Source organism: Bicyclus anynana, chromosome 25, assembly GCF_947172395.1.
Source record: "Bicyclus anynana chromosome 25, ilBicAnyn1.1, whole genome shotgun sequence".
Taxonomy (NCBI): domain Eukaryota; kingdom Metazoa; phylum Arthropoda; class Insecta; order Lepidoptera; family Nymphalidae; genus Bicyclus; species Bicyclus anynana.
The window spans coordinates 6,281,647-6,294,131 of record NC_069107.1 but is presented as its reverse complement, the minus strand read 5'-3'; the positions used below and the strand labels follow the sequence as shown (position 1 = coordinate 6,294,131).

Sequence of the window (12,485 nt, the reverse complement as noted above, 5' to 3'; positions counted from 1 at the left end):
CATAAATGCGTTCCCTGCAACATACTGTAAACATGTGATAAGTGTAATCTAGCGTTAAGAGTCACTACACTTGATCAACCTCTTATTAATACTGAATGCGTGGTTTATAAGGATCCCTCAAGAAGTATTTGTTTTCTGGGCTAAAATTGTCTTGATTCCGTTTCCAAGATGCAGTTTATCTTTGTGTCTTTGTTTCAAGAAACAAGCAATTACACATTTGCACATTTACAATATTCCATTACCAGTCACAGGGTTAGCTCTTGTAACACACGCATAAATGATTTACCTGCAACATACGTACTGTAAACATGTTATAAGAGAGTAACTACACTTGATTAACCTCTTATTAATACTGAATGCGTGGTTTATAAGGATCCCTCAAGAAGTATTTGTTTTCTGGAATAAATGTGTCTTATTTCCGTTTCCAAGATGCTATTTATATTTGTGTCATTTTGTCCAGATAAGTTCTGCGGTTAATTCGAAGACAAGCAATAGACAAACACTTTTTCGTATTTACATTATTAGTCTATGATGCTAAATGCCTATACAAGAAGATTTGCTTGCTTAAGCACTCAATAGCGTTTAGTGTCACAGTGTTATCAGTAAACGATGCTAATGCATGTAAACCATTACCAGTTACAGGGTTAGCTCTTGTAACAGGCATTAGGGTGCTTTTCCACCAGATATGCCCTATGCAGCTATGCTACGAAGATGTGAAATCTACGCAAAGAAAATATGTGACCGATTTCACCAACACTAAGCTATGTAGCTGTGAGAGGACGATGCGTCGCCAAAAAAGGCTCAAGCTATTAGTAAAGTATTCTGTAAGAGTGTGTCGAGTGATATTAAATATGATTTCGTATCCAGACTCTATGTTTTCTTCGTCGGAGTAAAAAGATGAAGAACAAATTATCTTCCTCCATGAGTTCTTCATCACATATTGCGAGATATAAAGTAACTTTTTGGTTCCACGATGGCATATTTACTTTCAGCGACAAACGCGGTAATCTGCTCTGCATATAACTACCCACTCGCGACGGCCCATAGCAGGCACCCATAGTACGCATCCATAGCACGCATCCTTCCATATAAAAAACATGTCTTGGTTGAATCCGTTTCCACCAGTGCTAAGCTATGTGCACCAATGAATATGATTGGTGCATATCAAACGCATCCATAGCAACGTAGTGTGGCACATCTCTGGTGGAAAAGCACCCTAAATGCATTCCCTGCAACACAGTCATACTGTAAACATGTGATAAGTGTAATCTAGTGTTTAGGGTAATTACTAGTTTGACCTTTTATTGACTAATTATGTCGGCATGATATTTTCTGCTAGTCTGTGTTTTTAGATAGCAACTAATTATTATGTTCAGTTACTCATTAAATTTTGTGCTTGTGCTTGCAAGTGTGTACATTATTAAAAGATACACTTTATTTTTTTTTTAATTAAAATTTTTAAAAATTCGTTTATTTCAAATAGGATCAGTTTACAAGTACTTTTAAAACGTCAATTGACTATTTGTAAAGATTCTACTACCGGTTCGGAAGGCAGGTTCTGCTGAGAAAAACTGGCAAAAAAACACAACAGTTGCTCTTTTTAAAAAATAATTAATTCTGTTTAGTTTTCGTTTTAATCTACTGTCATATCTTTAAAATTAAACAATTAGTTAATAATGTTTTTCGTGTATATTATTGAAATGCATATTGTTATTAAATTAAATTAATTTATTACAGCTTGCATAACAAGGATAACCCTTGCATAACGACTCTATTATTACTTTCAATTCGTTCAGTTAAAACTGCGGACAGACAGACATGGCGAAAAGGGTACCTCGTTGACTACGGAACACTGAAAAACTAATTCTGATGCCACTGTAATTACATTTGAATGTAATTAAATAATAAATATTTTGTTATTCGAAGGCTTTTTTGTAACTATTGCTTAATATTCATCATCATCATTATCAACCCATATTCTAGCTCGAGTCTCCTCTCAGAATGAGAGGGGTTAGGCCAATATTCCACCACGCTGGCCCAATGCGGATAACTTGTTTTCGAAACTGTAGATCCGATTAGATTCATCTTGAATTAGTTTTTTATAAACCCTTATTAGTAAAGTAATAACTGTTTGGGAATTGGCCATTTATTATAATAAAACTCATCCAATACGAGCGTGCTTGTCGGAGAGCTATTCCAAACTTCTCCGCGTAAACGCATTAGCTCGTAAATTTTATATTTGTAATAGAATTTTGGACTTTGGCCAGATATGAGATTTTTCTAGTTAAAACTACATAATTGTTATTAATATGTTTTGTTATCAGCTGTATATGAAGCTTGTGTTTAAATTAGTTTTAATGGTAATCACCATATGAGAATATTTTAATTGGCCACTATGGATCAGAACCCACTGAATCACAGGTCTTAAACCCACCATGCTGTTCTAATGCAGATTGGCGCATTAAGTCCATGATCTCATGATCGCCTCTACTGCATATTGATAATATATGTGTGTATACAAATAGCGAAAAACTCATAGGAAATGAGATATTTGCTAAAAATCGATTTTTGTGAGCTTTTCATTTCATTTTCCTCAAAATTCAATAGACGTGGTCATCCTACCATATATAGGTTTTGAGAAAATTTCTCAATCACAAATCCCGAGGTGAATTTACCAAGATGACTGGATCAGAAGGGCTGTCACATTTTTGCGCAAAGGATCAGCCTAGATGTCCAACGCGGAAATGTAGCTTGTATTCATGTCATCATTTCTCGTAGGCTGTGGTATTATAATTGGATTCTTTAAAAAAAAATTACAAAGGTAATAGAAACTTGGACCATTTGCTGCAACATGCATTCGGCAGTCAGTTCAAAATATTCACCAATTTGAAATCGTGAAACTGCCTGCAAATATATGCATGCCAATGTAGACACTAACCACACCTGCATCGTGAAGGTTTTATGGATGGTTGGAAACAAAAATGCAACATCTAGAACCTTCTTATTTTGTAATCTTAGTTGCCCTGACTGTTGACAGACCGACAGATACATTTTTTGGGCAAATACTGTCCAACGAGGAAATATAGAACTCATGCCACTATTCCAAGTACATCTGAGTTTCTTAATTGTATTCTTTTTCATTAAAAAAGAAAAAAATATAAAAAAAGATAAATATATAGAACCTTTGACCATTTAAAAAACTACAACGTGCATACGGCAGTCAGTTCAAAATACTCGCCTATTTGGAATCGTAAAACTGGCTGCAAAGATACGAGTAAGTCTAAAACAAAAGCCAATGTAGACACTGACCACACCTGCGACGTGATGGTTTCGCTTGGCGAAATCGTAAAAACCACCATAAAAGTAACTGGCGACTCCATTACGGTGCAGTCAAAGTATCACCATTCACTGTTTAGTGCTCTAAAGTTATATCTTATTTATGGACGCTAAATAGAGAGATGCATTTACAATTTTACAGGGACATGTTTCACTTTTCTATAAATAGCTTTTATTTGTAAGCACTACTTACTTTCATCATCATAAAAAGAAGGAAGAATGGATAATTCATTAACTTAGAACTAAAGCTATGAAATTGAAACCAGAAAAATTTACGTGATTATTATCGAAGTACGTATGCCTCATTACTAACTAGGTTCTTAAAGCTTTCAGAAACCCACAGAAACTCTATAGAAAATATCGAAGACGTGAGAAATAAACGTAAATACATATAATGATAACTGATTCTTGACAGTGATATTTTAGACGAGTTATTCAGAAAGCTATAGAAAATATTGAAGACAAAGAAGTAGACATATAAAAGACAAGAAAATATACAGGTGTAAATGCATCTCATCAAACGGATTTTTAATTTTAAGGTACATGAAATCCGTTCGATGCGGATCAGTGGACGCACTTATATACAAAGAATATCAAAATTCGTTTGATGCGATGCATCCGATACGTACGATATAGATCTGTGGACGCCTGCCATAATGGCGAATGATTTGTGATAATAGTCTTTGTAATGCTGATTACTTTCACAAATCTTTCTCGAAAAATACGATAGAAACGTTCTTTTACAATTAGTTTCAAGTGTGTCTTCAATATAGAGACAATCAGGAGACTCGTTTGCAAAGCGGAAGTCCGTCAAAGACCTAGGCGACCCTAAAAAGGATACACAATTAACATTATATTAGCATTTACTGTTTGTTCATGTTTTATTGCACTTGAATGATGAGTGTCACTTGCACGTGTAATTACCATGCATTAGAAAATGACTACTTAACCTTAAAAATCTTTGCACATAATATCTATATTGTATGAAACATAGGTTTGTGATTGTATAGAATAATCTTTATCTACTATATCTGATTTCATTTTAACTTTAGAACCTTATTGTGGTATACTAAAATTTATTAAATTAAGAATTAAGATATTAATATAAAGGTTAGATATAACAAATACGGGAAGTCTATTAACTACTCATTATATGAATTAAATATCATAGCGATCTGTGCCTTAACGCCTTTGTAATAAAGCATAACTTGGTTCAAACAATACAACAGGTGATGCTCAATTTAAATTTTATAAACTTTACGGATAATAAACTCTATTGTGGTCCGTACACTAGATAATTTTGTAATTATAACTTGTAATAAAATGTTTTAAATTATGAATTTTTACGACATATTACATGCAAACTTGTGTCGAAAAAATCCAATTATATATTGTATTGTGTAACATAAATTACTTTAGAAGATTCTTTGGTCGACGCGTAAAGTTGTAAAGTTTATGATACAGCTTGTGTTTTTGTAAGATCTAACTACGGGTACGAGTAAAGTAACAACACATATTATTAATTTAAATCATACATGTAACAAATATGTTTTGCATTCTTAAAATCCTCGCAATGGATGTGGTGTCAACATTTCTCAGTAATGTTCGTCGTTGGAGTGGAATGTGCATTGAAACTATACTTTATTTTGTTGGATCTGGGTTATATTATTCATTCAAACGCTTTCTTAAGGTCTTAATATACATATTTTCTACAGTGTTTGAGAATTAAATGTATAATTTAACCGACTTCAAACACACCTTAATCTTCATTTCCTTCAAAGTAAAATTTCGTTTATTTTCATAAACTACATATTTCTAAAGGTTAAGGCAGCCTCTGCTGCGAAGATTAGGTAAATGTAAATCATTCAGACAACTTTAAAATATGTATTATAACATTATTTATTCTACTTCTAGTGCGAAGTTGAAAGCAATTGCCTCCAAGATTTTGGTTTAGTTAACGTATTTAAACACATACTTTAAAGTAATGCACTGGCTGAGCCATTCTAATTTCCAAACACGTACAATTTTCTAGACTCCACTTCCGCGGTCCTAAATGTCTCTTACTGTTACACTATTTAGCGCACCCTCCCATCAGTTCTCCCCCAATAATTATGGCGACGTATTTAAATGCAGCTCAATTGACATGCATAACTCTGCGCGAGCGCGCTAGCGACATTATTCATATGACACCTCTGTTACATACCGGTGTGACAAACGCATTCATTGCTCGCCTGTTTATGATTGATAGTGTAATAGTTTTGGACCGACTTCAAAATGAGGAGTTCACTTAATATTAAATATCTTACAACATTATTAGATTACATGGTGTTATAAAAAATAAACATTTGAGGTGCCATGGAACACCCTTGCAAAAGTAATCTATACTTATAATAAATCTGTAGAGAGGTCAATTCTGTACATGAAATATATTTCCAAATTAACTATCAGGGGGTGATTAGTGATCGATACTGGTGCCAAAAATGCAATCAGTAAAATTTTTGTCTGTCTGTCTGTCTGTCTGTCTGTCTGTCTGTCTGTCTGTCTGTCTGTATGTTCTTTATAGAAGCAAAAACTACTGGACGGATTTTAACGAAACTTGGTACAATTATTCTACATACTCCTGGGCAGGTTATAGTATACTTTTCATTACGCTACGGTCAATAGGAGCAGAGCAGTGAAGAGAAATGTTGAGAAAACGGGAGAAGTTACTCAATTTTTTAAGCTTTCGTCGCGTGTACAGCCTTAATGGTTAAAGATACATGGAAATCACGTATGACGGAAATGTTTTCCTTAAAATTTTCTATAAAAACACAACAGCATATATATGTCTATCTTTTATGGTTGACTCACAATAACACGTGTAACTCCCGATAGCTTAGCAGTTCGGAGCTTTCTAATTATATTTGTCTACTCTTATGTTTATAACACTCATCACTCATCCCTAACTAAAAAAGTTAACATTATTACCTATTCATTAAAAAAATAATCATAAAAATCGGTAAAGAAACACCAAAGTTATACAAGAAATACGCTAAGCCATCGCGCGTGAATACTAATTCATGCTATATGGATTTTTTGTGTAACGGTTGCCGCGCTCAATGCGACTCGCGGGGGGGGGGGGGGAGGAAATAAATAAAGAAGTGCAGCCTTAATGAGTAGGGTAGGGGTAGGGCTGGGTAGGGTAGGGGTAGGGTAGGAGTAGTGTAGGGTAGGGGTAGGGTAGGGGTAGGGTAGGGTAGGATAGGGGTAGTTGAAAGTTTACAACGACTTTCACGCTGACGAAGTCGCGGGCGTCCGCTAGTAAAAAATAAAGTAAAGATAAAGAGTAAATTACGCTTTGAACGTTTCTCAAATTATTGACACCTCTGTTACATACCGGTGTGACAAACGCATTCATTGCTCGCCTGTTTATGATTGATAGTGTAATAGTTTTGGACCGACTTCAAAATGAGGAGTTCACTTAATATTAAATATCTTACAACATTATTAGATTACAGAGTGTTATAAAAAATAAACATTTGAGGTGCCATGGAACACCCTTGCAAAAGTAATAAAAAATAAAGTAAAGATAAAGAGTAAATTACGCTTTGAACGTTTCTCAAATTACGTTTGATTTCTTTTTTTTCACTTTTTACGACCGTTTAGAAAATATTTTCTTTAATTTTATGTTAGTTAAGTACTAGTTTCACATTAACTTCAAAATACTGATTATAATAACTTTAAATAACTTCAAAATATATATTTACTTACGTATGTACCTACGTAAAATAATTTTAAATATACTAGTATTTCATACATACATGATCATTTTAAGGATAACTACTGGAAGAGCTATCCCTTGAATGATTTAAATAATAGTGCAACCTATATGGCTGCAGTTACTATAAATATTCAAAACTGAGTTTGTTGATATTTTCTAGATAGCATTCATGTTGTAACGCGGGATGGATCACTAAAACAAATATTATGAAGAAATTGTCTTAACACTAGGTTTTAAAGAAAGGAATGTGGATTATAAGTTTTCTTCAGAATGGATGGATACATGACATTGTATTTACACCAGTAAAAATGAGTAATTATGTAATTGTGAATTCATTGTTTGTTATCGCGAAATGAAACATCGCGTATCTCTCTATACGTAGCAGGTACGTGAGGTGCGGTGATAAGCGTTTGTCCTGCTTTGATAATTTCACGATTTGATACTTCAGGTGTATTATGTTTAGGTTCTTAAATCAATAAAACACGTTAAACTGTATATATATATCTACCTTGTTTACTGATTACTAGGGGATTTATCATTAAACATGAAACTTCAAGTGATAACTATCGATTATTATCATCATCAACCTATTAAAGTCCTTCTGCTGGACGTATGCCTTCTCTGATTGGAGGAGTACAAAGTTCCTAGTGCTTGAAATTATTATTCAGTTATAGTTTGTCTACTTAAGTAAAACTGTTTGTCTAAAACAACAATTATTTTCTAGTTTTTGTTACTGCATTACGCTATATTAGTAGAAGATCCGAATTAGAAACGACCTTCACTCATCTGTTTAATGGATGAAAAGTGTTAATATTAAAATCAGGACGTTAAAACATATGTTGCGAGTAGGTTGCCTCAAAATATCCAATCCTATAGTTTAAATGGTTAATTATAGTTTGACTAATGGTTAATACGGATCTCAAACTATAATAGTAAAGTGATGTTTTTCCCTTTTTTGTAATTTGAGTCTTCTTATTTCTTTGATTTCCGTTTAGATATGGAGAATAATTTGACCCGAGCGAGCTAGTCTGCAATCTGTCCAATAATTTTAGTGTAACACGACGCGGCATTTCGAGGCTATTGCTATCTCACTTTCATTCATGAGGAAATATGAGACAACCTGCAGAAGCGCATTTTTCTATTGCATCGCGCCCACGTGCGTCGGCCATAATGAGTAGATTTAAAGTCAGTACTAATCTTCACTAGTAGCCCTTATTGACAGCATTTTGATACGCTTCCTGGCGCCTATTTACACCTGGTCAGAATTTTAAGTATCTAAGAAGTATTCAACTAGAAGTGTGATCTCGTTGGTGGCTATTAAATCGACTACCATATAAGCAGTATGAGCATAAACAGTAGTAAACGCTTTTTAAGTTTCTATTTTTTAGCCTAAACATAGCAAAAATTTAGCTTACTTCAAGTAAATAGCAATAACTAATATCTTCTAAAGGAATATTCAATTGAGTATGTCAAGTTATATTGTTTTTTAATAGACATAGAGATTTTGTCTAAACCTTCCTTTATTTTGTAATTTTGGCAAGTGTTTTTGGATCAAATCTCAGTATTAATGTAAATTTTTGAAAACGCTATAACTAAACAATGATGTAAGATCGTCAAGCTATATTATGTCAATCTATAAATGTTATGTATATTCCAATCTTAATTGTAATCCGCATAAAATTTTGCAATCTGTATGCGAAAAGCTTCTTTTTTCTCAACTCTTTTTTAGTTGTGAGTACGGCATCCAACTATCTTTTAGCAACCAAATGAATAAATGTAGCTTCAAACATACATCCTCGTAGGTGTAATGTCATTGTACATCAACTTCAACTTTCTTTTAGCTAAGTACCACTACTTGGTATTTGCTTAAATTGTTGCAAAGCCAATACGTTATTTCATATCCCCGAGGGTTTTCTTAGCTCTTGGCTCGCCGCCAGATGCTGATGAGCGCTTGACAGCCTACTTGACCTGGTATACGCATCGCACAATGCCGTTTGTGGCGGATTACGTGAATTTTACATTTTCGTGCTGTACACTTTGGGCTTGTTGTTGCTTAATTAGCTTAAAATTTACTTGGCGTTAGCGGAAATATTTAATAAAATCATAGACAAACTACTTACTGTTTCAATTCTCACTGGTCGTTCTATGAATTTTACTTATATTTAAGATTTGCAAAGTTTAATTTGTTTTTAAGAAATAAAAAGAAAATTCAATTAAGTAAATACAAGTTTATTGCTTTTATTTTACATAATTTAAATAATTAGTAATCTAATTAATCGCAATAACTAATTAAAAATTTTCTTTCTTTTCAGATTAAATTCGCAGCGAAATCAAACGGAAGACCTCAACCTTAGCATCTTAAGTTCAACCTGACAAAAGTTATCTGTGATCTCATTTAATTAGTTTTAGTTAAAAAAACAATCGCCTATCATCTAGTTTAGTTTAAGTGCGCGAAACATATATTAACAGTTACAAAATGTTGGTAACCATCCGGCTCGAAGGACCATTTTGAGTTGGAAGATTAAAATGCTCGCCGCAATTTAGCAGTCGGTCATGGATGACAGATAGTATGTGTTGCTGAAGGATGGGATAATGGAAGTTGGGGCGTTGGGGTCTTGAAAATGCCGCATGCGCACTCGAGTTCTGCGGCGAGCTCGGGCGGCGACGACCTGGGCTCCACGGACGAGGTCAAAGTATTCAAAGACGAAGGAGACGGTGAGGACGAGAAGAGAAGTTCGGAGAACCTGTTAGAGGAGAAATCTAGCCTTATCGATTGGACTGAGAGTGAGGTAAGTGACACTAATCATAAATCTTAATTATAAGGCAAAGTATGGGTCATGGAGAGAGATACGCAATTGAACATTAGACAATCAACATCTATTAAAACTGCTCTGGTTTCGGACTCAAACTTATGTAGAGGATATTTGTCGCTTGGATTGGTCCTTTTATAGAGAATTACATTAAAAATAATTATAAATCATTCACTGCTTACATGAATTTCGAATATTGTATAAAAAAAATTACTAAACGCAGCGTAGGGTCGTTAAATATTTAATCTTAATAATATTCTAGAGTTGGAAAATTTTAATGAGTAATTAAGGTTTATTGTTTACCTTTTTGAAGTCAGATTAAAAACCAATAAAAACGTAGAGGTTAATAGGACTGGTCGAGTTCTTATAGAATTAAAATTCAACAGAAAGCAAATAGAAGTAGACCATAAACTCCAATGAACTTTTTATTTTGTAAGAATACCCAAGTGTAACACGTGTTCTGATCTCGTGTTCGTTTCAAAACTTCATTTGCGTGAAAAATCAATTTTCACGGAACTAAGTGGGAGTAGCATTTTGAGCAAAATTAAAGCTAAATACACAATTTCGCATTAATAAGTTATATTACATACATTCCAAATCGCTAATCTATGAATACCATGTAGGTATTATTTATGTATTCGGTTATCTCGATAATAAATTACATAGATTAATAACGGCTCCTTACTAATGCTTCGCCTTGACAAATGTGGTGTTATCTCACCGATTAATTACATTATATGCAAAGTCTCTTTGACAGGGCCTAGTCATCAACATGAATTTATGGAACTTCCATTTGTTTAGATACAAAAACAAATATATCCTTCACTTCCTTTCTTTCCTTCAAAGATAGAAGTTAACCTTGTTAAAAGACAAATTTCATAGCCAAAATCAAAATCTATAGCTAGTAAATATTCTAGATACCAAATAAATAATTCCTTAAATAGCACAGCCTGGTGACTCAACGATTAATTATTATAGTAGCTTTATAGGTGGTCCAAATAACCGTAAACTATGTCCTCGCTGGACAATTTAATGGTTTACATGTTTTAACTTTCACAAATAACTTTTTGAGGAAATAACAAAGAATGATTTCACGCGGCGCTTCAATTCTTGAATTGTATATAAATTATTTTGTGTACACACCAATTTGCTTCGTATTTCTTTTCCAATAGGATCTATAATATAATGGAGCAGAATTGCGTGAGATTTGTATTGTGGTTCGTCGGGTTGTACTGATCAGCAGGTGCCTATTTCAGGTAGATCTCTATTGACAAATTCTTTGCATTAAAACACAATTGTATTAAATCTGATCACAATATATTGAAATGCAGTCAGAACATCCTGTCTCTGTTTAATTTTAAGTGGAGTCATACCGGTCGCGTCTGTTGAAAAATCTACTTTATTATCTGTTGAGTAAAGATTATTATTAGAATCAACGGTATAATTTCGTATATGTTTGCTTTAATATTGATATTTCTTGCTTTTTTTTTGGATTTTCAACAAAATGTTCAAATGTTTGGGCTTATTCATGTCCGCCCACGCACTCTTTACGCTACTATTTGAACGAGTTTTTTCATCAGTGGCTTCACACGAATCAATTAGTCATGTTTACTGCGCAACATGGTCCCGTTCATGATCATTTTACGTCAAGAATTTTGATAAAACACTGTTTACGACTGCATCGAATTTTTATACGCTCCAAGTGTCGGCCGTTTTAATATTCATAAGGAGAAGCGGTTAGTGACCTCGTTATGTCCAATTCCACGCGTAGATTAACATCGGAACTGTTAGTTTTGATGATTAAACCACTCAATTAGTAGTAAAATGCCCACAAATAATGGAGATAACATCGCGTAACCGTAATCGGGATGCCGAAAATCGCAAATTGCCCGTAAAAACAAACAAATCAACCACAACAACCGAAACTAACATCACCCAAAATACTTATTGTTACAATAGGGCGTATTTAGAAAAAAAGAGACACAGGTACGTTTCCGAAAATTTATGTAAAATATTGTATTCCAGTCGACATAAATTACGTAGTCATTGTATTATTTCCGAAAACTCTATTATTCGCTAGGAGGGGGCGCACACAATACCTGTCTACCTGCATTCAGGTATTTCTTATAATAAACACGGACTCCCACTGCTTTTGTCGACGAATTTACCTGTCGACCCCGAGAGGCGAGGGAGTGCAAACATTCCGTGGACACCTAACGAAACTCCCGTACGAGTCTGCTGTCCTTATTTCCCCAAACCGAATTCCAAGTTCAAAGACCGAGACGGAACATCCCATGATCTGTCGAATTCAAAAGCATTACAGTCACGGATCGAATAAATATTGGATTATACTTAGGTGCAATTCTGCTTTGTATGTCATAATAGCGTCGATTATCGTACGTGATGCCATTACAATACGTTTTGTGCGTACAATTTTCTTTTGGAGTTTCGATTTCTTTTAGATTACGATTTTCGACGGCTCGTGAATTGGATTCGAGTCGTGTCGGCGTTTTTACGCCTGCTTGATTTTCGGAAATGTTTTCATAACAACGGGCTGATTTTGTTATGATGTTTGTTTG

General features: G+C 34.1%; 1 protein-coding gene across 4 annotated transcripts in view; it reads left to right on the top strand.

Annotated features, from left to right (window-relative positions):
• LOC112058326 (protein pangolin, isoforms A/H/I/S) overlaps positions 1 to 12,485 on the top strand; it is a 226,321-nt gene that overhangs the window by 29,816 nt on the left and 184,020 nt on the right. For all 4 annotated transcript variants that reach the window (XM_024099072.2, XM_024099069.2, XM_024099075.2 and 1 more), the window contains exon 2: positions 9,409 to 9,885. In XM_024099072.2, coding sequence (XP_023954840.1) covers positions 9,718 to 9,885 — 168 coding nt within the window. In that variant the 5' untranslated portion in view covers positions 9,409 to 9,717. The remainder of the gene's footprint in view (positions 1 to 9,408; positions 9,886 to 12,485) is intronic.